General features: G+C 44.8%; 1 protein-coding gene across 3 annotated transcripts in view; it reads left to right on the forward strand.

Moving 5' to 3' along the window:
- The window catches only part of LOC121578809 (E3 ubiquitin-protein ligase RNF123), a 266,423-nt gene that overhangs the window by 196,707 nt on the left and 43,864 nt on the right, over positions 1-25,852 (forward strand). For all 3 annotated transcript variants that reach the window (XM_045223719.1, XM_045223721.1, XM_045223720.1), the window contains exon 35: positions 4,448-4,683. In XM_045223719.1, coding sequence (XP_045079654.1) covers positions 4,448-4,683 — 236 coding nt within the window. The remainder of the gene's footprint in view (positions 1-4,447; positions 4,684-25,852) is intronic.

Genomic DNA, 25,852 nt, shown 5'->3' on the forward strand with positions numbered 1-25,852 from the left:
TATAGAGACTGGCTAGGCCACTCCAGGACCTTGAAATGCTTCTTACGAAGCCACTCCTTCGTTGCCCGGGCGGTGTGTTTGGGATCATTGTCATGCTGAAAGACCCAGCCACGTTTCATCTTCAATGCCCTTGCTGATGGAAGGAGGTTTTCACTCAAAATCTCACGATACATGGCCCCATTCATTATTTCCTTTACACGGATCAGTCGTCCTGGTCCCTTTGCAGAAAAACAGCCCCAAAGCATGATGTTTCCACCCCCATGCTTCACAGTAGGTATGGTGTTCTTTGGATGCAACTCAGCATTCTTTGTCCTCCAAACAAGACGAGTTGAGTTTTTACCAAAAAGTTATATTTTGGTTTCATCTGACCATATGACATTCTCCCAATCCTCTTCTGGATCATCCAAATGCACTCTAGCAAACTTCAGACGGGCCTGGACATGTACTGGCTTAAGCAGGGGGACACGTCTGGCACTGCAGGATTTGAGTCCCTGGCGGCGTAGTGTGTTACTGATGGTAGGCTTTGTTACTTTGGTCCCAGCTCTCTGCAGGTCATTCACTAGGTCCCCCCGTGTGGTTCTGGGATTTTTGCTCACCGTTCTTGTGATCATTTTGACCCCACGGGGTGAGATCTTGCGTGGAGCCCCAGATCGAGGGAGATTATCAGTGGTCTTGTATGTCTTCCATTTCCTAATAATTGCTCCCACAGTTGATTTCTTCAAACCAAGCTGCTTACCTATTGCAGATTCAGTCTTCCCAGCCTGGGGCAGGTCTACAATTTTGTTTCTGGTGTCCTTTGACAGCTCTTTGGTCTTGGCCATAGTGGAGTTTGGAGTGTGACTGTTTGAGGTTGTGGACAGGTGTCTTTTATACTGATAACAAGTTCAAACAGGTGCCATTAATACAGGTAACGAGTGGAGGACAGAGGAGCCTCTTAAAGAAGAAGTTACAGGTCTGTGAGAGCCAGAAATCATGCTTGTTTGTAGGTGACCAAATACTTATTTTCCACCATAATTTGCAAATAAATTCATAAAAAATCCTACAATGTGATTTTCTGGGAAAAAAATGCTCAATTTGTCTGTCATAGTTGACGTGTACCTATGATGAAAATTACAGGCCTCTCTCATTTTTTTAAGTGGGAGAACTTTTGCACAATTGGTGGCTGACTAAATACTTTTTTTCCCCACTGTACATATTGTTGGTATTTACAATGATGTTTGTGCTTCACTGGTCTCTCTCGCTCCCTATATCCCTCTGCCATCTGTTAACCAAGTCACAGCACTCAGGTGTGGTGCGTTTGACTAATAATATATTTCTGCTTTTACCCATCATGTTAGGGCTGGGCGATATGGCCCAAATATCATATCACAATATTTTTGACGGTATTTTCTGTTTTTGAATAATAAAAGTTCTAAAATATGCTTTATGAGTAGTTCATGATCCTAGGGTGGCAACACATAATTTATAAGTGATTTCAGTAGGGCTTTCTCCATTCTGATTGTTTTATATTGTTCATTTAAAAAAAAAAAATGTCTGCATTTCCCGCACTTTTGTTATGTCCACACTGTGGGCAAAAAAATCTAGTCTCAGTTCATTGGTGAACTGTTGGAATCATGGAAATAGAATGATTATTCTAATTCTGTAGTTGGAATCTAGTGGGCAGCACCTTGAATACGTTGTTGTTTGACATGACAATGAATGAATAAGCCAGGGTGGAATTATTGACAGGGTATGAACCAAAGACAATGTTTCCAGAGGACCCTAATTAGATGCAGACTTCTTCTTCTGTGGATTTTATGACGGACTACAACCCGAAAAGGTATATTACCGCCACCAACTGGACAGGTTGAAACCAAAACAAGGTAATTTGAAAATCCATACGTAATAGGGAAACTAATTGAATCCGGTGCGGTGCAGTTGCCGTACCAGGCGGTGATACAGCCCGACAGGATGCTCTCAATTCTCTGTAAAAGTTTAAGGGTTTTAGGTCCCAAAGCATATTCTTCAGCCTCCTGAGGTTGAAGAGGCACTGTTGCGCCTTCTTCACCACACTGTGTGTGTGAGGGTGGACCATTTCAGTTTGCTGAGGAACTTGAAACTTTTTTCACCTTCTCCACTGCGGTCCACCCACAACTTGGACATCTCGGCTTCTCCCTTCTGCAAACACTTGAAACATGACCAAAAGCTTTAAAATGATCACATTTGATTGATTGGTCTTGGGATAAATGCTCTGACTCTGTAGTTAATATACCCAAACTGCACTTGAGTAGGGAGAGACTCCATATAATTTTTTTAAAAAAAGAACAGATACTCTTCACTTTTTCTTCATTCACCACACGATTCATCCGACGTGCATCAATCACTCCAGGAATATTTTTAATCGTTTCAACATCGACTTCGAACGAGACGCCAGATATAACCTCATTGAGGGGTGCCTTGTTCCTAAGAGACACACACGACACTTCAAACTTTATCACATCGGGTGAGACGCAACACACGTTTCTTCTGATCCGCAGAAGCATACAAAATCTGAACAAGCCCGCCTCTCGTGATCCTCACAGCCTTCACCCTACCCAGCACTCTCTCCACCAGTTTGGATATCTCAAAATAGTTTCTTCCAGATTGATAATATGCTCAGCTGCTCCTCATTAACAAACCGTATCCCTACAAGATACGAAGTTCTCATTCTCATCACTGTACACTACTTGGCTACATTTTCCATTCTTTTGGACAATATTCCAATTCTCCTTGATTCTACCGCCATTTAGATTCAGATTCCACTTCATCGTCCGCTTCCGCCATCTTTTTTCAGTCTCCGATCACAACCTACTGGGAGTTCGGTCTCTCACTCTGCGCTGTCGCTAGCACACTCTTGATTGGTGCGTTTTTATGTCCACCGTTTCGTTAACGCCGTCTGGAAACACACGGTGGAATCTAACATGCAGACTGCAGAGTTTAACAGCAAGAAAGTGCTTGAGTGACGGGGGGGGGGGCAGCAGAAAGGATAGAGACGACTCCAGTAGATAATGGAGTAAACTGTAAAGACGGACGTTACACGCGCTGGAGTTGCGTATCACATTTAACAAACCAAACATTGAAAACCATCATAGAAGGTAAAGTAAAAATCCAAACCGGTCCGTGCTTCAATACCGGTATATAGTCAAATACTATACATCCCAGCCCTACATCATGTGTCCCGCTCTCTAAACTACACTTGTTTTAATCCCTGTACTTCCCTGTTAGCTTCCTCTTTCTCCCCCTTCTGTGGAATATTAATGCCCTGTTGTCGTGGGGACTTGTTAGAAGTTAGCATGAGGACTATGCAAACAGAAAAGCTTTGAGCCTTGCTGTTGCCTAGTCGACATCATCTGTTTCCAGTGCTTGCATCATGGACAGACAGCGTCAGTACTGGGTGGAGCTGTATGACTAGCTCTCTGTATGACTGACTAGCTCTCTGTATGACTGAGTAGCTCTCTGTATGACTGAGTAGCTCTCTGTATGACTGAGTAGCTCTCTGTATGACTGACTAGCTCTCTGTATGACTGACTAGCTCTCTGTATGACTGACTAGCTCTCTGTATGACTGACTAGCTCTCTGTATGACTGACTAGCTCTCTGTATGACTGAGTAGCTCTCTGTATGACTGAGTAGCTCTCTGTATGACTGACTAGCTCTCTGTATGACTGTGTGAGTAGCTAGGTGTATGGGGTCTGAGTGGGAGTCTGGTCTTGTCCAAAGTCCGTGTAAAAGATTGATGTGTGAAGTAGTCTGGTATTGAGGAGCGCTGCCGGGAATAAATGTGTGTGTGTGTGTGTGTGTGTGTGTGTGTGTGTGTGTGTGTGTGTGTGTGTGTGTGTGTGTGTGTGTGTGTGTGTGTGTGTGTGTGTGTGTGTGTGTGTGAAGAAGTAGTCTGGTACTGAGAAGTGCAGCCGGGACGGAGAACAGGGAGTGAATGTAGAGGCCAGTGATTTAAACGCTGCCTAGACCAACTGAGAAGGAGAAGCAGAGATGGTGAGCTCTGAGTGTATGTACACGTCGGTCGAAAGGACTTATTATAAAGCATGACATGGAGTTGTTTTTATTTTCCAGAATGTCTTCACAGGAACAAGAAGTAACACTGGGGTTATATGAAAGATGTGTCCTGTCTTGGCTGAGATTCATCTTCAAGTTCTGATACACTGTATGAAAGGAAGACGTGTCCAAAACACCTCAAATGTTCTCGATGTTGAAACGTTCTTGCCAACCATTCTGCACTATCCATAATGGAAAACTGTGGAGTCTGACCAATGACAGTACACTTGTTCTTAGGCTTAGTGAGAGTTTGCTTCCGAACTTCTCAATGTTTTTTCTGAACAAGACGAGCTGAAACTGAAGGACTACAATTTAAATGTAAACATTCCCTGTCTGTGTTGATTAACATATCCTCTCCCCTCTTGTGTTCTCTTCAGGGTGTCGCGTGCGGCTGCAGTGCTGTTGTCTGACCCGTGCTTTCAGCTGCACTCCATCCAGCACCTCCTGGGGGAAGGAGAGACTTCTCCGGCTGCAGCGGCGCTCCCCCAGGCACCCACAGTACACCCAGGAGGCCCTGCTGCAGCCGCGCTCCCCCAGGCACCCACAGTACACCCAGGAGGCCCTGCTGCAGCCGGAGCCCCCCCAGAACGAAAACACTTCTCCCTGCACGCCTGTGAGTACACCTTTCTGGCTGGCCGGCCAGGCGGCCGGCTGTCTTTTTGTTGGTTGGTCTGTCTGTTCTGTTCATCCGACCGCCCGTCGCTGGTTGGCTGGCTGGCTGTCTTTTTGTTGGTTGGTCTGTCTGTTCCGTTCATCCGACCGCCCGTCGCTGGTTGGCTGGCTGGCTGTTTGAAGAACTAAAGGAACTCCCCTACACTGCTCAGAATGTTTTATTTGAGATCGCCATAAGGTTGTATATATATATATATATCTACAGTGCATTCGGAAAGTATTCGGATCCCTTGTCTTTTTCCTCATTTTGTTATGTTACATAATATACCATTTAGCAGACGCTTTTATCCAAAGCGACTTAGTCATGTGCGCATACGTTTTTACGTATGGGTGGTCCCGGGGTTCGAACCCACTACCCTGGCGTTACAAGCGCCATGCTCTACCAATTGAGCTACAGCCTTATTATTATTATTATTATTTATTTATTTATTTTTTCTCCTCATCAATCTACACACAATACCTCCATAATGACAAAGCAAAAACAGGTTTTTAGAAATGTTTGCAAATGTGTTAAAAATAAAAAAACTGATATCACATTGACATTAAGTATTCAGACCCTTTACTCAGTACTTTGTTGAAGCACTTTTGGCAGTGATTACAGCCTCGATTCTTCTCGGGTATGATGCCACGGTGAACATACGTACATATCCCAACCAGAAGCCGTGGATTACAGGCAGCATCCTCACTGAGCTAAAGGCTAGAGCTGCCGCTTTCAATGAGTGGGACACTTGTGAAAAATCCCTCTATCTACGCCCTCCGAATGAACCATCACGCTCTCCGTAGCCGATGTGGGCAAGACCTTTAAACAGGTCAACATTCACAAGGCCGCAGGGCCAGACGGATTACCAGGACGTGTATTCAGGGCATGCGCTGACCAACTGGGAAGTGTAGTGTCTTCACTGACATTTTCAACCTCTCCCTGACCGAGTCTGTAATACCAACATGTTTCAAGCAGACCACCATAGTCCCTGTGCCCAAGAACACACTCATGCATATTGACGCCACACACACACAGACACACTTTCCCACTCTACACACACACTGCTGCTACTCTGTTTATTATCTATCCTGATTGCATATTACCTCAATTAACTAAACTACCTCGTACCCCTGCACATTGACTCGGTGCCTCTACTCCTTGTGTATAGCCTCATTACTACCTGGTACCCCTGCACATTGACTCAGTACTGGTACTCCTTGTATATAGCCTCATTACTACCTGGTACCCCTGCACATTGACTCAGTACTGGTACTCCTTGTATATAGCCTCATTATTCGTATTTTATTGTGTTGCTATTTCCTTTTTTATTTGTAGCACATTTTTCTTACTTTTTCACTCTGCATTTTTCCGAAAGGGCTCGTAAGTAAGCATTTCACGGTGAAGTCTACACCTGTTTGGCACATGTGGCAAATAAAATCTGATTTGAACTTATTATGGTGGTCTGCGGTAGTTAGCTATCCTTCCTCTCCTTAAGAGCTTATTATGGTGGTCAGCGGTAGTTAGCTATCCTTCCTCTCCTTAAGAGCTTATTATGGTGGTCAGCGGTAGTTAGCTATCCTTCCTCTCCTTAAGAGCTTATTATGGTGGTCAGCGGTAGTTAGCTATCCTTCCTCTCCTTAAGAGCTTATTATGGTGGTCAGCGGTAGATAGCTATCCTTCCTCTCCTTAAGAGCTTATTATGGTGGTCAGCGGTAGATAACTTCTGCTCTTAGGGTTTTAGTAGGCGCTAAAACTTTAAGTACAGTGAGGGGAAAAAGTATTTGATCCCCTGCTGATTTTGTACGTTTGCCCACTGACAAAGACATGATCAGTCTATAATTTTAATGGTAGGTTTATTTGAACAGTGAGAGACAGAATAACAACAACAAAATCCAGAAAAACGCATGTCAAAAATGTTATAAATTGATTTCCATTTTAATGAGGGAAATAAGTATTTGACCCCTCTGCAAAACATGACTTAGTACTTGGTGGCAAAACCCTTGTTGGCAATCACAGAGGTCAGACGTTTCTTGTAGTTGGCCACCAGGTTTACACACATCTCAGGAGGGATTTTGTCCCACTCCTCTTTGCAGATCTTCTCCAAGTCATTAAGGTTTCGAGGCTGACGTTTGGCAACTCGAACCTTCAGCTCCCTCCACAGATTTTCTATGGGATTAAGGTCTGGAGACTGGCTAGGCCACTCCAGGACCTTAATGTGCTTCTTCTTGAGCCACTCCTTTGTTGCCTTGGCTGTGTGTTTTGGGTCATTGTCATGCTGGATTACCCATCCACGACCCATTTTCAACGCCCTGGCTGAGGGAAGGAGGTTTTCACCCAAGATTTGACGGTACATGGCCCTGTCCATCGTCCCTTTGATGTGGTGAAGTTGTCCTGTCCCCTTAACAGAAAAACACCCCCAAAGCTTAATGTTTCCACCTCCATGTTTGACGGTGGGGATGGTGTTCTTGGGGTCATAGGTAGCATTCCTCCTCCTCCAAACACGGCGAGATGAGTTGATGCCAAAGAGCTCCATTTTGGTCTCATCTGACCACAACACTTTCACCCAGTTCTCCTCTGAATCATTCAGATGTTCATTGGCAAACTTCAGACGGGCATGTATATGTGCTTTCTTGAGCAGGGGGACGTTGCGGGCGTTGCAGGATTTCAGTCCTTCACGGCGTAGTGTGTTACCAATTGTTTTCTTGGTGACTATGGTCTCAGCTGCCTTGAGATTATTGACAAGATCTTCCCGTGTAGTTCTGGGCTGATTCCTCACCGTTCTCATGATCATTGCAACTCCACGAGGTGAGATCTTGCATGGAGCCCCAGGCTGAGGGAGATTGACAGTTATTTTTTGTTTCTTCCATTTGTGAATAATCGCACCAACTGTTGTCACCTTCTCTCCAAGCTGCTTGGCGATAGTCTTGTAGCCCATTCCAGCCTTGTGTAGGTCTACAATCTTGTCCCTGACATCCTTGGAGAGCTGTTTGGTCTTGGCCATGGTGGAGAGTTTGGAATCTGATTGATTGATTGCTTCTGTGGACAGGGGTCTTTTATACAGGTAACAAGCTGAGATTAGAAGCACTCCCTTTAAGAGTGTGCTCCTAATCTCAGCTCGTTACCTGTATAAAATACACCTGGGAGCCAGAAATGTTTCTGATTGAGAGGGGGTCAAATACTTATTTCCCTCATTAAAATGCAAATCAATTTGTAACATTTTTGACAAGCGTTTTTCTGGATTCTTTTGTTGTTATTCTGTCTCTCACTGTTCAAATAAACCTACCATTAAAATGATAGGCTGATCATTTCTTTGTCAGTGGGCAAACGTACAAAATCAGCAGGGGATCAAATACTTTTTTCCCCTCACTGTATGTGTTAATTTATGTATTGTCATCATCAATACTTAAAGTTGAAACTTAAACAGATTTGTGTTAAGAAAGATGGAGCAGATATTTATTCAGATATTCAGTTGTATGCAATAATACAGTAGTGAAATAATAATGAACGCAGAGGACATACAGATAAAGGATCAAGATAGTAGCTAGATGACCTGAATATTGAATATCCTGCACATGGACTAGTCTATTCTAGACTCACTAATTGCTCTTTGTTCATAACAGTACTGCCATCTTGCACAAATTATAAAAAAATCCACATTGATATCCATTATTTAGGTGAATATGCACAGCATTTGCGCATACAGTCAAACTGAGACCTTGGAGCTAACAGCATACATTGGTGAGATGCTTTGTTCCCATGGGAACCAAGGCCCAGGCCAGGGTATCCATGGACACCTGTCAGACCATCAATGGACAGACCCGGTCGGTCAGTGGATTTAAAGCCCCTGGCCTCCCTCCATAGATAATGGCTTTAAAGACCCTGCCTCCCTCCATAGATAATGTCTTTAACGGCCCCTGCCTCCCTCCATAGATAATGGCTTTAAAGCCCCCGGCCTCCCTCCATAGATCATGTCTTTAAAGGCCCCTGCCTCCCTCCATAGATAATGGCTTTAAAGACCCCTGCCTCCCTCCATAGATAATGTCTTTAAAGGCCCCTGCCTCCCTCCATAGATAATGGCTTTAAAGACCCCTGCCTCCCTCCATAGATAATGGCTTTAAAGACCCTGCCTACCTCCATAGATAATGGTTTAATTTTTTTATTTCACCTTTACTTAACCAGGTAAGCCAGTTGAGAACAAGTTCTCATTTACAACTGCGACCTGGCCAAGATAAAGCAAAGCAGTGCGATAAAAACAACACAGAGTTACATATGGGGTAAAACAAAACATAAAGTCAAAAATACAACAGAAAATCTATATACAGTGTGTGCGAATGTAGTAATTTATGGAGGTAAGGCAATAAATAGGCCATAGTGCAAATTAGTTACAATTAGTATTAACACTGGAATGATAGATGTGCAAAAGATGATGTGCAAATAGAGATACTGAAGTGCAAAAGAGCAAAATAAATAACAATATAGGGATGAGGTAGTTGGGTGGGCTAATTTCAGATGGGCTGTGTACAGGTGCAGTGATCGGTAAGCTGCTCTGACAACTGATGCTTAAAGTTAGTGAGGGAGATAAGAGTCTCCAGCTTCAGAGATTTTTGCAATTCGTTCCAGTCATAAGCAGCAGAGAACTGGAAGGAATGGCGGCCAAAGGAGGTGTTGGCTTTGGGAATGACCAGTGAGATATACCTGCTGGAGCGCATACTACGGGTGGGTGTTGCTATGGTGACCAGTGAGCTAAGTTTAGACGGGGCTTTGCCTAGCAGTGATTTATAGATGACCTGGAGCCAGTGGGTTTGGCGACAAATATGTAGTGAGGGCCAGCCAACGAGCGTACAGGTCACAATGGTGGGTAGTATATGGATGGCACTGTGATAGACTACATCCAATTTGCTGAGTAGAGTGTTGGAGGCTATTTTGTAAATGACAGCTGAAGTCAAGGATCAGTAGGATAGTCCGTTTTACTTTAAAGGCCCCTCCCTCCATACATAATGGCTTTAAAGGCCCCTCCCTCCATACATCATGGCTTTAAAGACCCCTCCCTCCATACATAATGGCTTTAAAAACCCCTGCCTCTCTCCATTCATAATGGCTTTAAAGGCCCCTGCCTCCATAGATAATGGCTTTAAAGGACCTGCCTCGCTCCATACAAAATGGCTTTAAATACTCCCTCTCCCTCCATACATAATGGCTTTAAAGGCCCTTCTCCTCTCATAGATAATTGCTTTAAAGGCCCCTCTCCTCTCATAGATAATGGCTTTAAAGGCCCCTCTCCTCTCATAGATAATGGCTTTAAAGGCCCCTCTCCTCTCATAGATAATTGCTTTAAAGGCCCTTCTCCTCTCATAGATAATGGCTTTAAAGGCCCCTCTCCTCTCATAGATAATGGCTTTAAAGGCCCCTCTCCTCTCATAGATAATGGCTTTAAAGGCCCCTCTCCTCTCATAGATAATGGCTTTAAAGGCCCCTCTCCCCTCAGAGATAATGGCTTTAAAGGCCCCTTTCCTCTCATAGATAATGGCTTTAAAGGCCTCTCTCCTCTCATAGATAATGGCTTTAAAGGCCTCTCTCCCACCATACAGTGCATTCGGAAAGTATTCAGACCCCTTCACTTTTCCCACATTTTGTTACATTACAGCCTTATTCTAAAATTGATGAAATAAATAAAAATTATCATCAATCTACACAAAATACCCCATAATGACAAAGCGAAAACGGGTTTTTAGAAATGTTTGCACATTTATTAAAGATAAAAAACAGATACCTTATTTACGTAAGTATTCAGACCGTTTGCTATGAGACTCGAAATTGAGCTCAGGTGCATCCGGTTTCCATTGATCATCCTTGATGTTTCTTCAACTTGATTGGAGTCCACCTGTGCTAAATTCAATTGATTGGACATCATTTGGAAAGGCACATACCTGTCTATATAAGGTCCCACAGTTGACAGTGCATGTCATAGCAAAAACCAAGCCATGTGGTCGAAGGAATTGTCCGTTGAGCTCTGAGACAGGATTGTGTCGATGCACAGATCTGTCTGCAGCATTGAAGGTCCCCAAGAACAAAGTTTCCTTCATCATTCTTAAATTGAAGAAGTTTGGAACCACCAAGACTCTTCCTAGAGCTGGCCACCCGGCCAAACTGAGCAATCGGGGGAGAAGGGCCTTGGTCAGGGAGGTGACCAAGAACCTGATGGTCACTCTGACAGACCTCCAGAGTTCCTCTGTGGAGATGGGAGAACCTTCCAGAAGGACAACCATCTCTGCAGTACTCCACCAATCAGGCCTTTATGGTAGAGTGGCCAGACAGAAGCTACTCTTCAGTGAAAGGCACATGACAGCCTGCTTGGAGTTTGCCAAAAGGCACGTAAAGGACTCTCAGACCATGAGAAACAAGATTATCTGGACTGATGAAACCAAGATTGAACTCTTTGGCCTGAATGCCAAGCGTCACGTCTGGAGGAAACCTGGCACCATCCCTACGGTGAAGCATGGTGGTGGCAGCATCATGCTGTTGGGATGTTTTTCAGCGGCAGGGACTGGGAGACTAGTCAGGATCGAGGGAAAGATGAACAGTGCAAAGTACAGAGAGATCCTTGATGAAAACCTCCTCCAGAGCGCTCAGGACCTCAGACTGGGGTGAAGGTTCACCTTCCAACAGGACAACGACCCTCAGCACACATCCAAGACAACGCAGGAGTGGCTTCAGGACAAGTCTCTGAATGTCCTTGAGTTGCCCTGCCAGAGGCCGGACTTGAACCCGATCGAACATCTCTGGAGAGACCTGAAAATAGCTGTGCAGAAATGCTCCCCATCCAACCTGACAGAGCTTGAGAGGATCTGCAGAGAAGAATGGGAGAAACTCCCAAATACAGGTGTGCCAAGCTTGTAGCGTCATACCCAAGAAGACTCGAAGCTGTAATCGCTGCCAAAGGTGCTTCAACAAAGTACTGAGTAAAGGGTCTTACGTAAATGTGATATTTCAGTTTTTTTTAAATTTGTAATACATTTGCAAAAATGTCTAAACCTGTTTTTGCTTTGTCGTTATGGGGTATTGTGTGTAGATTGATGAGGGAAAACATATATTTAATCCATTTTAGAATACGGCTGTAACGTAACAAAATGTGGAAAAAGTGAAGGGGTCTGAATACTTTCCGAATGCACTGTACAAAATGGCTTTAAAGGCCCCTCTCATTCTATACTGCCAGGTCGCAGTTGTAAATGAGAACCTGTTCTCAACTGGCTTACCTGGTTAAATAAAGGTGAAATAAAAAAATAAAAAAATACATAATGGCTTTAAAGGCCCCTCTCATTCTATACATAATGGCTTTAAAGGCCCTTCTCATTCCATACATAATGGCTTTAAAGGCCCCTCCCATTCCATACATTATGGCTTTAAAGGTCCTCTGCCTCCATAGATAATGGCTTTAAAGGTCCTCTGCCTCCATAGATAATGGCTTTAAAGGTCCTCTCCCTACATACATAATGGCGTTAAAGGCCCCTGCCTCCCTCCATAGATAATGGCTTTAAAGGGCGGCAGGTAGCTTAGTGGTTAAGCTGTGCCAGTAAGTTGTGCCAGTAACCGAAAGGTCGCTGGTTCTAATCCCCGAGCCGACTAGGTGAAAAATCTGTCTGTGCCCTTGAGCAAGGCACTTCACCCTAATTGCTCCTGTAAGTCGCTCTGGATAAGAGTGTCTGCTAAATGACTAAAATGTAAATGTAAGGCCCCTCTCCAACCATACATAATGGCTTTAAAGGCCCCTCTCCAACCATACATAATGGCTTTAAAGGCCCCTCTCCAACCATACATAATGGCTTTAGAGGCCCCTCTCCAACCATACATAATGGCTTTAGAGGCCCCTCTCCAACCATACATAATGGCTTTAAAGGCCCCTCTCCAACCATACATAATGGCTTTAAAGGCCCCTCTCCAACCATACATAATGGCTTTAGAGGCCCCTCTCCAACCATACATAATGGCTTTAAAGGCCCCTCTCCAACCATACATAATGGCTTTAGAGGCCCCTCTCCAACCATACATAATGGCTTTAGAGGCCCCTCTCCAACCATACATAATGGCTTTAAAGGCCCCTCTCCAACCATACATAATGGCTTTAAAGGCCCCTCTCCAACCATACATAATGGCTTTAGAGGCCGCTCTCCAACCATACATAATGGCTTTAAAGGCCCCTCTCCAACCATACATAATGGCTTTAAAGGCCCCTCTCCACCCATACATAATGGCTGTCTCCATAGATAAACTCCTCAGCAGCCACCTGTTGTTTAGTACAGTAGAACACCTCTCCCGAGTGGCGCCACTAGAGATCCTGGTTCGAATCCAGGCTCTGTCGTAGCCGGCCGCGACCGGGAGACCCATGGGGCAGCGCACAATTTGGCCCAGCGTCGTCCAGGGTAGGGGAGGGAATGGCCGGCAGGGATGTAGCTCAGTTGGTAGAGCATGGCGTTTGCAACGCCAGGGTTGTGGGTTCGATTCCCACGGGGGGCCAGTATGAAAATGTATGCCCTCACTAACTGTAAGTCGCTCTGGATAAGAGCGTCTGCTAAATGACTAAAATGTACATGTAGTTGCTGTCAGTCAGGACCTAATCTACACTCCCCTCATCCTGGTTTATGATTTAAACTCAGAGGACAGTAATGTATGCACCTCAGTCAGTAGACTATTGATCTCTTATGACAGTAAACTCCCTTGGACAGAGAGAGAGAGAGATAAAAAGAGGTGAAATGACCCCAGGGTCTTTTCAGAGTTTATTAGAGCGAGCGGATTTTAGCGGGAGGAAGTGTGCGCCACTAGGCTAGCAATGCTATCTTATGTAATTGGATGGCTCATTTGTGCACTGGGTTCTGAGAGAGAGAGGGGGGAGATGAAGAGAGAGGGAGAGAGAGAGAAAGATGGAGAGATAGGAGAAAGAGAGAGAGAGAGAGAGAGAGAGAGAGAGAGAGAAGAGAACATGATAAATGAGGTCCCTCACAGGGAGTCTTGTAATCCTGTGAGGTCCTGACGGTAACAGCTTGGGCTCCGGTGTTTTGGAGGGTAACGGAAGGAGCTCTCATTAGGGCTTCTCTCTCGCTCCAGCCCCCCTCTTCATTACATCCTACCTCCATGGGGCAGGTGTTACATTAGCTGTATTAATCAAGACAGTGAGTGAGTCCCAGATGGCACCCTATTCCCAATATAGCGCCTCAGGCTCTGGTCAAAAGTAGTGCACTATATCGGCAATAACGAGCCGTTTGGGACACAAACAGTGTGTGGAGGATGTATATGTCCTCCGCCACTCTGTTAGCTAGCTGCCAGTCAATGCCTGCCAATCTCTGATGTTTTGCTATTCAATTAAAGGCCCAGTGCAGTCAAAAACTAGATGTTCCTGTGTTTTACTGTATATATATATATATATATATATTACCACACTATGAGGTTGGAATAATTCTGTGAAATTGTTAAAATGAAGATAATGCCCTTTTAGTGTAAGAGCTGTTTGAAAATACTGTTTTGGTGGGATGTTTTGGCCTGCCTTTGTTAATAGTCCAATAAGAAAGAGAGTTCCAAACCTCTCTGCCAATAACAGCTCGTTTTCAGTTTTCCCCTCCCCACTCAGACCACTCCCAGACAGTCCTAGCAAATTCTTGCTTGAGAAATTGCTCTTTGCTAAGAAGCTATTTTTGTTTATTTTTGACCATTTAAATTGAAAACGATCACAGTAGGGTACTTCATTGTTACCCATAATTCACTTACAGTACCTTCAGAAAGTATTCAGACCCCTTGACTTATTCTACGTTTTGTTTTTACAGCCTGAATTCAAAATGGATTAAATATTTTTTTTCTTACCCATCTACACACAATACCCCATAATGACAAAGTGAAAACATGTTGTTAGAGATTTTATCAAATGTATTGCAAATGAAATAGAGAAATATCTAATTTACATAAGTATTCACACCCCTGAGTCAATACTTTGTAGAAGCACCTTTTGGCAGTGATTACAGCTTTGAGTTGTCTTGTGTATGTCTGTATTAGCTTTGCACATCTGGATTTAGGGATTTTCTCCCGTTCTTCCTTGCAGATTTTCTCAAGCTCTGTTAAGTTGGGGAAAGGCAGTGAACAGTAATGTTAAAGTCTTTCCACAAATTTGCAATGGGATTCAAGTGCTTTGGCTGGGCCACTCAAGGACTTTCACATTCTTGTTCTGAAGACATTCCAGCGTTGCTTTGGCTGTATGCTTGGGGTCATTGTCCTGTTGGAATACAAATCTTTGCCCCAGTCTAAAGTCGTTTGCACTCTGAATCAGGTTCTCGTCAAGGATTTGCCTGTATCAAGGATTTGCTCCATTCATTGTTCCCTCTATCCTTACCAGTCTCCCAGTCCCTGCCGCTGAAAAGCATCCCCATAGCATCATGCTGCCACCACCATGCTTCACAGTAAGGATGGTGTGAAATGGGTGTTGAGTTGTGCCAGGGTTTACTCCAGACAGCGCTTTGCATTCAGGCCAAAGAGTTACATTTTTGTCTCATCAGACCTTTGTCTTTCACGTGCCTTTTTGCAAATGAACTCCAGTCGTGCTGTCATGTGCCTTTTTCTCAGGAGTGGCTTCCGTCTGGCCACTCTCCCATAAAGCCCAGATTGGTGAAGTGCTGTAGAGACTATTGTCCTTCTGGCAGGTTCTCCCATCTCAGCCAAGGAACTCTGTAGTTCTGTCAGAGTGGTCATTGGGTTCTTGGTCACCTCCCTGACCAAGGTCCTTCTTGCCCAGTTGCTCAGTCTGGGTCGGACGGCCAGCTCTAGGCAGTCTGGGTCGGACGGCCAGCTCTAGGCAGTCTGGGTCGGACGGCCAGCTCTAGGCAGTCTGGGTCGGACGGCCAGCTCTAGGCAGTCTGGGTAGTACAATATTTTTTCCATTTCCAAATGTTGGAGACCACTGTGCTCTTGGAAACGTTCAACACTGTAGAAATTGTTTTATACCCTTCCCCAGATATATGCCACATCACAATTCGAACTCGGAGATCTTCATGGTATAGTTTCTGCTCTGACATGCACTGTCAACTGTGGGACCTTGTATAGACAGGTGTGTTTCTTTCTAAATAATGTCCAAACAATTTAATTGTCCACAGGTGGACTCCAGTCAAGTTGTAGTGGCATCTTAAGAAAATTGGATTCACCTGAGCTCAATTTGGAGTGTCATAGCAAAATGGGTGTGAATACTTATGTAAGATATTTCTGCATTTAATTTTCAATACATTTGCACACAAAAAATGATTTTTTTTTTCTCACTTTGTCATTATGGGGTATTGTGCGCAGATTGGTGAGAAAAAACAATCAATTTAATGAATTTTGAAATCAGGCTTTAACACAACAAAATATGGAATAAGTCAAGGGATATGAATACTTTGTGAAGTGGTGACCCAGCGATACAAATTCTTGCCCTCCTCCCCAACCCTCCCCAACCCTCCCCAACCCTCCCCAACCCTCCCCAACCCTCCAGAACCCTCCAGAACCCTCCCCAACCCTCCAGAAACCTGCCCATATATACTTCCTCTGTCTTGCTATGTTTCCTCTAAATGCACTGTGGCAACGACATGGCCAAGTTCACAAACGGAGTGGAGAGGGAGATGAGATTTTTTTATTTATTTTATTTTTATTTTATTTTAGTCATTTAGCAGACACTCTTATCCAGTGCGACTTACAGTTAGTGAATGCATAATTATTATTATTTTTTTATACTGGCCCCCCCGTGGGAAACGAACCCACATCCCCTGCCGGCCAAACCCTCCCCTACCTTGGACGAAGCTGGACCAATTGTGCGCCGCCCATGGGTCTCCCGGTTGCGGCCGGCTGCGACAGAGCCTGGCCTCGAACCAGGATCTCTAGTGGCACAGCTAGCACTGCGATGCAGTGCCTTAGACCACTGCGCCACTCGGGAGTCACTGCGCCACTCGGGAGTCAATGGAGGGGGGAGGGAGAGGAGAGGGTTTGTGGCGGGAGGCATCACCTCTGTCCCACCTGCTGCTGCTGCTGCTAACACAAGTTATTTTCATCAGCACACACCCCCTCCCTCACTCCCCCTCCCTCGCTCCCCCTCCCTCACTCTCCCTCCCTCTTTCATTTGTTCTTGTGGCTCTGCTTTCTCACTGTCCTTGGCTCTGCGCTCTAGGGTTGGGGTTGGCTCTGAGATCACAACAAATTATTGTACAATTAAAAATGTATGAATGATGATTATGGAACCACCAATTAATAATACACTGAAGAATTCTTCACATTCTCAAGGTTTAAAAAATAAATATTGATTTAACCTCTACGGGATCGGTGTCCCGGATATGGGACGGTTGAGCTAATGTGATTAGCATGACTGTTGTAAGTAACAGCAAACTTTCCAGGACATAGACATGTCTTATATGTGCAGAAAGCTTAAATTATTGTTAATCTAACTGCACTGTCCAATTTACAGTAGCTATTACAGTGAAAAGATACCATGCTATTGTTTAAGGAGAGTGCACAACTACAATAAACTTATCACGGCAACTGCTTTGATACATTCACCTCTGAAGGTAAATAATGTACTTATATTCAGTAATCTTGCTCTGATTTGTCATCCTAAGGGTCCCAGAGATAAAATTTAGCATGGTTTTGTTTGATAAAAACCATTTTTTATATTCAAATGTAGGAACTGGGTTCTACAGTTTGAACCCCTGCTGTCTCTGGCTCCACACCCACCCCGCCCGGCCATCTAGATGTGTGAAAATTAGTGTATAAGTGAATGATCCATCATGTATGACATTCCTGGGAGTGTGTAAACTTACATTGTGTATTACCATATCATTTTTGTATGTTCTCTATAGTTATGTACTTGAAAATGTATCAATTGACCAATTCGGCACATTTGGGCAGACTTGATACAAAATAGTCCAGCATTGCAATGCTTCACTGGATCAATCTGAAACTTTGCACACACACTGCTGCCATCTAAATTGTGCCTAAACTGCAATATTATATTGTGGCCTTTCTCTTGCATTTCAAATATGATAAAAAGAAAAAATAGAAAACGCATGTTTTTTTGTTTGTATCATCTTTTACCAGATCTAATGTGTTATATTCTCCAACATTAATTTCACATTTCCACAAACTTCAAAGTGTTTCCTTTCAAATTGTATCAATAATATGCATATCCTTGCTTCAGGTCCTGAGCTACAGGCAGTTAGATTTGGGTATGTCATTTTAGGCAAACATTTTAAAAAAGGGTCTGATTCATAAGAAGTTAATGAATGATGATGATAATCGTAGAATTGCCGAACGAGGACAATGTTAAATGTTCAGTCATGTTCTGAACTGAAGGACAGGTTCCTGCCTTTCTCTCCAAGGGTATCTGAGCTGTGAAGATAGTGTGAACTAACCAGTACAGCCGACCAGCCAGGAGGACAGCAATACATTATAGATGAGCATCTCAGATGGTGCACAGCATTAAACACACAGGAGCCACTGGAGGAAAGAATAGGAGGAGAGGCTGATGGATGTTATTCTATTACCACTTCAAACATCTTTAAATATCTCTCCATCTCTCTCAATGGCCATGCTGCCAGTCAGGACTCTACTTCTCCTCCTCCTGGTCCTCCCCCCCCTCCTCCTGTTCCTCCTCCTCCTGTCCCGGTCCCTCCTCCTCCTCCTCCTGTCCCGGTCCCTCCTCCTCCTCCTCCTCCTCCTCCTCCTCCTCCTCCTTCCCCTTCTCCTGGCCCTCCTCCTCCTCCTGCCCCTCCTCCACCTCCTGTCCCTCCTCCTGTCCCTCCTCCTGTTCCTCCTCCTGTTCCTCCTCCTGTTCCCCCTCCTCCTCCTCCTCCTGTCCCTCCTCCTCCTCCTGCCCCTCCTCCACCTCCTGTCCCTCCTCCTGTCCCTCCTCCTGTCCCCCTCCTGTCCCTCCTCCTCCTCCTGTTCCCCCTCCTCCTCCTCCTCCTCCTCCTGTCCCTCCTCCACCTCCTGTCCCTCCTCCACCTCCTGTTCCTCCTCCTGTCCCTCCTCCTCCTGTCCCTCCTCCTGTCCCCCCTCCTCTCCCCCCTCCTCCTCCACCTCCTCCTCCTGTCCCCCCTCCTGTCCCTCCTCCACCTCCTGTCCCCCCTCCTGTCCCTCATCCTCCTCCTGTCCCCCCTCCTGTCCCTCCTCCTCCTCCTGTCCCCCCTCCTGTCCCTCCTCCACCTCCTGTCCCTCCTCCTGTCCCCCCTCCTGTCCCTCCTCCACCTCCTGTTCCTCCTCCTCCTCCTGTCCCCCCCTCCTGTCCCTCCTCCTCCTCCTGTCCCCCCTCCTGTCCCTCCTCCTCCTCCTGTCCCTCCTCCACCTCCTGTTCCTCCTCCTGTCCCTCCTCCTCCTGTTCCTCCTCCTGTCCCCCCTCCTGTCCCTCCTCCTCCTCCTGTCCCTCCTCCACCTCCTGTTCCTCCTCCTGTCCCTCCTCCTCCTGTTCCCCCTCCACCTCCTCCTCCTGTTCCTCCTCCTGGCCCTCCCCCTCCTCCTGTTCCCCTCCTCCTCCTCCTCCTGTCCCTCCTCCTCATCCTCCTCCTCCTGTTCCTCCTCCTGTCCCTCCTCCTCCTCCTGTTCCTTCTCCTCCTCTTTGCCTTTTGAGTAAGTTCCCATAAATATCCAAATATAAGTATATATGAAAGTGTTGAGGTGGTTGGTGCTGTAACAACACGTGTTCTCTCTGTCCTTCATCCTCCATATGAAATAACAGTAGAGAAGGCGAATGGTTCACACGCACACACCAGTGCCTGCTGGCTCTGAGCCTCTGGCAAGTGGCTAACCTTTACCTGGACAAAGCAGCTCTTATATATGGCATCTGGGATTGGCTGTACATTATATAGACTAGTGTATAGAATATAGAAAGCACCATATGCATATAAAGATAATAAAGTTCTCTGTGCTTCTCCAATAAGGGGTGTGTCCCAAACCGCAACCTATTCTCTGAATAGGGTAATACTTTCGACCAGGAAGTAGTGCACTATAAAGGGTATAGGGTTCCGTTTGGGGGACACACACCAAGAAATCAGAGTATTATCCCACCCTGTCTGGACCATATGCTTGGCCTGGCTGGCGTCAGCTTAGATCTATCTATGTAATCATTCAGCTCTGAGTGCCGTGGCTATGAGCCAGCATGGCAACTTCTGCCCAACCCAAAACACTACCACACTCTTTGCTTCAGAGGCTGGGAGACAGAGAGAGAGGGAGGGAGAGAGGGAGAGAGAGAGAGAGGCTGATGGATGCTGTACAATTAGCTGTGTCCAATGACCACTAGGAACCTGAGAGGGCACTACCATACCACAACTAGAGGTTGTGTTTTGTGTTTCTGCTAGTTCTGTCAGCTAAGTGGTGGTCCCATGCCGGACACCCTGCTGTAGCAATAACGTTAGCTCCCCTTTACTGGATCTCAGACTAGACATACATTAAATGGACAGGAGAGGAGGAGAGGAGAGCTGTTCTCTTGAGCTGTGGCATGGGATGCTGCTCTCTTGAATGATGCGTGTGTAAATTTATTTATTTATTTTTGAGATTTTTGTTGACGATCTCTGTGTACTGTGTAAAATGAGTGATGTAATGTGTTGTTTCCCAGATGTAACTCCATCTAACTGTGAGCTGTGTTGTTTCCCAGATGTAACTCCATCTAACTGTGAGCTGTGTTGTTTCCCAGATGTAACTCCATCTAACTGTAAGATGTGTTGTGTTTCCCAGATGTAACTCCATCTAACTGTGAGCTGTGTTGTGTTTCCCAGATGTAACTCCATCTAACTGTAAGCTGTGTTGTGTTTCCCAGATGTAACTCCATCTAACTGTGAGCTGTGTTGTTTCCCAGATGTAACTCCATCTAACTGTGAGCTGTGTTGTTTCCCAGATGTAACTCCATCTAACTGTGAGCTGTGTTGTGTTTCCCAGATGTAACTCCATCTAACTGTAAGCTGTGTTGTGTTTCCCAGATGTAACTCCATCTAACTGTGAGCTGTGTTGTTTCCCAGATGTAACTCCATCTAACTGTGAGCTGTGTTGTTTCCCAGATGTAACTCCATCTAACTGTAAGCTGTGTTGTGTTTCCCAGATGTAACTCCATCTAACTGTGAGCTGTGTTGTTTCCCAGATGTAACTCCATCTAACTGTAAGCTGTGTTGTTTCCCAGATGTAACTCCATCTAACTGTGAGCTGTGTTGTTTCCCAGATGTAACTCCATCTAACTGTAAGCTGTGTTGTTTCCCAGATGTAACTCCATCTAACTGTGAGCTGTGTTGTTTCCCAGATGTAACTCCATCTAACTGTGAGCTGTGTTGTTTCCCAGATGTAACTCCATCTAACTGTAAGCTGTGTTGTTTCCCAGATGTAACTCCATCTAACTGTGAGCTGTGTTGTTTCCCAGATGTAACTCCATCTAACTGTGAGCTGTGTTGTTTCCCAGATGTAACTCCATCTAACTGTGAGCTGTGTTGTTTCCCAGATGTAACTCCATCTAACTGTGAGCTGTGTTGTTTCCCAGATGTAACTCCATCTAACTGTAAGCTGTGTTGTGTTTCCCAGATGTAACTCCATCTAACTGTGAGCTGTGTTGTTTCCCAGATGTAACTCCATCTAACTGTAAGCTGTGTTGTTTCCCAGATGTAACTCCATCTAACTGTGAGCTGTGTTGTTTCCCAGATGTAACTCCATCTAACTGTAAGCTGTGTTGTGTTTCCCAGATGTAACTCCATCTAACTGTGAGCTGTGTTGTTTCCCAGATGTAACTCCATCTAACTGTGAGCTGTGTTGTTTCCCAGATGTACCTCCATCTAACTGTAAGCTGTGTTGTTTCCCAGATGTAACTCCATCTAACTGTAAGCTGTGTTGTGTTTCCCAGATGTAACTCCATCTAACTGTGAGCTGTGTTGTTTCCCAGATGTAACTCCATCTAACTGTGAGCTGTGTTGTTTCCCAGATGTACCTCCATCTAACTGTAAGCTGTGTTGTTTCCCAGATGTACCTCCATCTAACTGTAAGCTGTGTTGTTTCCCAGATGTAACTCCATCTAACTGTGAGCTGTGTTGTTTCCCAGATGTAACTCCATCTAACTGTGAGCTGTGTTGTTTCCCAGATGTAACTCCATCTAACTGTGAGCTGTGTTGTGTTTCCCAGATGTAACTCCATCTAACTGTAAGCTGTGTTGTTTCCCAGATGTAACTCCATCTAACTGTGAGCTGTGTTGTTTCCCAGATGTAACTCCATCTAACTGTGAGCTGTGTTGTTTCCCAGATGTAACTCCATCTAACTGTAAGCTGTGTTGTTTCCCAGATGTAACTCCATCTAACTGTGAGCTGTGTTGTTTCCCAGATGTAACTCCATCTAACTGTGAGCTGTGTTGTTTCCCAGATGTAACTCCATCTAACTGTGAGCTGTGTTGTGTTTCCCAGATGTAACTCCATCTAACTGTGAGCTGTGTTGTTTCCCAGATGTAACTCCATCTAACTGTAAGCTGTGTTGTTTCCCAGATGTAACTCCATCTAACTGTGAGCTGTGTTGTTTCCCAGATGTAACTCCATCTAACTGTAAGCTGTGTTGTTTCCCAGATGTAACTCCATCTAACTGTGAGCTGTGTTGTTTCCCAGATGTAACTCCATCTAACTGTGAGCTGTGTTGTTTCCCAGATGTAACTCCATCTAACTGTGAGCTGTGTTGTTTCCCAGATGTAACTCCATCTAACTGTAAGCTGTGTTGTTTCCCAGATGTAACTCCATCTAACTGTAAGCTGTGTTGTTTCCCAGATGTAACTCCATCTAACTGTGAGCTGTGTTGTTTCCCAGATGTAACTCCATCTAACTGTGAGCTGTGTTGTTTCCCAGATGTAACTCCATCTAACTGTGAGCTGTGTTGTTTCCCAGATGTAACTCCATCTAACTGTAAGCTGTGTTGTGTTTCCCAGATGTAACTCCATCTAACTGTAAGCTGTGTTGTTTCCCAGATGTAACTCCATCTAACTGTGAGCTGTGTTGTTTCCCAGATGTAACTCCATCTAACTGTGAGCTGTGTTGTTTCCCAGATGTAACTCCATCTAACTGTAAGCTGTGTTGTGTTTCCCAGATGTAACTCCATCTAACTGTGAGCTGTGTTGTTTCCCAGATGTAACTCCATCTAACTGTAAGCTGTGTTGTTTCCCAGATGTAACTCCATCTAACTGTGAGCTGTGTTGTTTCCCAGATGTAACTCCATCTAACTGTGAGCTGTGTTGTTTCCCAGATGTAACTCCATCTAACTGTGAGCTGTGTTGTTTCCCAGATGTAACTCCATCTAACTGTGAGCTGTGTTGTTTCCCAGATGTAACTCCATCTAACTGTGAGCTGTGTTGTTTCCCAGATGTAACTCCATCTAACTGTGAGCTGTGTTGTGTTTCCCAGATGTAACTCCATCTAACTGTAAGCTGTGTTGTTTCCCAGATGTAACTCCATCTAACTGTGAGCTGTGTTGTTTCCCAGATGTAACTCCATCTAACTGTGAGCTGTGTTGTGTTTCCCAGATGTAACTCCATCTAACTGTGAGCTGTGTTGTTTCCCAGATGTAACTCCATCTAACTGTAAGCTGTGTTGTTTCCCAGATGTAACTCCATCTAACTGTAAGCTGTGTTGTTTCCCAGATGTAACTCCATCTAACTGTGAGCTGTGTTGTTTCCCAGATGTAACTCCATCTAACTGTAAGCTGTGTTGTTTCCCAGATGTAACTCCATCTAACTGTAAGCTGTGTTGTTTCCCAGATGTAACTCCATCTAACTGTGAGCTGTGTTGTGTTTCCCAGATGTAACTCCATCTAACTGTAAGCTGTGTTGTGTTTCCCAGATGTAACTCCATCTAACTGTGAGCTGTGTTGTTTCCCAGATGTAACTCCATCTAACTGTGAGCTGTGTTGTTTCCCAGATGTAACTCCATCTAACTGTAAGCTGTGTTGTTTCCCAGATGTACCTCCATCTAACTGTACGCTGTGTTGTTTCCCAGATGTAACTCCATCTAACTGTGAGCTGTGTTGTTTCCCAGATGTAACTCCATCTAACTGTGAGCTGTGTTGTTTCCCAGATGTAACTCCATCTAACTGTAAACTGTGTTGTTTCCCAGATGTAACTCCATCTAACTGTAAGCTGTGTTGTTTCCCAGATGTAACTCCATCTAACTGTGAGCTGTGTTGTTTCCCAGATGTAACTCCATCTAACTATAAGCTGTGTTGTTTCCCAGATGTACCTCCATCTAACTGTGAGCTGTGTTGTTTCCCAGATGTAACTCCATCTAACTGTGAGCTGTGTTGTTTCCCAGATGTAACTCCATCTAACTATAAGCTGTGTTGTTTCCCAGATGTACCTCCATCTAACTGTGAGCTGTGTTGTTTCCCAGATGTAACTCCATCTAACTGTGAGCTGTGTTGTTTCCCAGATGTACCTCCATCTAACTGTGAGCTGTGTTGTTTCCCAGATGTACCTCCATCTAACTGTGAGCTGTGTTGTTTCCCAGATGTAACTCCATCTAACTGTAAGCTGTGTTGTTTCCCAGATGTAACTCCATCTAACTGTGAGCTGTGTTGTTTCCCAGATGTAACTCCATCTAACTGTGAGCTGTGTTGTTTCCCAGATGTAACTCCATCTAACTGTAAGCTGTGTTGTGTTTCCCAGATGTAACTCCATCTAACTGTAAGCTGTGTTGTTTCCCAGATGTAACTCCATCTAACTGTGAGCTGTGTTGTTTCCCAGATGTAACTCCATCTAACTGTGAGCTGTGTTGTTTCCCAGATGTAACTCCATCTAACTGTAAGCTGTGTTGTGTTTCCCAGATGTAACTCCATCTAACTGTAAGCTGTGTTGTGTTTCCCAGATGTAACTCCATCTAACTGTGAGCTGTGTTGTTTCCCAGATGTAACTCCATCTAACTGTAAGCTGTGTTGTTTCCCAGATGTAACTCCATCTAACTGTGAGCTGTGTTGTTTCCCAGATGTAACTCCATCTAACTGTGAGCTGTGTTGTTTCCCAGATGTAACTCCATCTAACTGTGAGCTGTGTTGTTTCCCAGATGTAACTCCATCTAACTGTGAGCTGTGTTGTGTTTCCCAGATGTAACTCCATCTAACTGTGAGCTGTGTTGTGTTTCCCAGATGTAACTCCATCTAACTGTAAGCTGTGTTGTTTCCCAGATGTAACTCCATCTAACTGTGAGCTGTGTTGTTTCCCAGATGTAACTCCATCTAACTGTAAGCTGTGTTGTTTCCCAGATGTAACTCCATCTAACTGTGAGCTGTGTTGTGTTTCCCAGATGTAACTCCATCTAACTGTAAGCTGTGTTGTTTCCCAGATGTAACTCCATCTAACTGTGAGCTGTGTTGTTTCCCAGATGTAACTCCATCTAACTGTGAGCTGTGTTGTTTCCCAGATGTAACTCCATCTAACTGTGAGCTGTGTTGTTTCCCAGATGTAACTCCATCTAACTGTAAGCTGTGTTGTTTCCCAGATGTACCTCCATCTAACTGTACGCTGTGTTGTTTCCCAGATGTAACTCCATCTAACTGTGAGCTGTGTTGTTTCCCAGATGTAACTCCATCTAACTGTGAGCTGTGTTGTTTCCCAGATGTAACTCCATCTAACTGTAAGCTGTGTTGTTTCCCAGATGTAACTCCATCTAACTGTGAGCTGTGTTGTTTCCCAGATGTACCTCCATCTAACTGTGAGCTGTGTTGTTTCCCAGATGTAACTCCATCTAACTGTAAGCTGTGTTGTGTTTCCCAGATGTAACTCCATCTAACTGTAAGCTGTGTTGTTTCCCAGATGTAACTCCATCTAACTGTAAGCTGTGTTGTTTCCCAGATGTAACTCCATCTAACTGTAAGCTGTGTTGTTTCCCAGATGTAACTCCATCTAACTGTGAGCTGTGTTGTTTCCCAGATGTAACTCCATCTAACTGTGAGCTGTGTTGTTTCCCAGATGTAACTCCATCTAACTATGAGCTGTGTTGTTTCCCAGATGTAACTCCCTCTAACTGTAAGCTGTGTTGTTTCCCAGATGTAACTCCATCTAACTGTGAGCTGTGTTGTTTCCCAGATGTAACTCCATCTAACTGTGAGCTGTGTTGTTTCCCAGATGTAACTCCATCTAACT

The sequence above is a fragment of the Coregonus clupeaformis genome, chromosome 12 (genome assembly GCF_020615455.1).
Source record: "Coregonus clupeaformis isolate EN_2021a chromosome 12, ASM2061545v1, whole genome shotgun sequence".
Taxonomy (NCBI): Eukaryota; Metazoa; Chordata; class Actinopteri; order Salmoniformes; family Salmonidae; genus Coregonus; species Coregonus clupeaformis.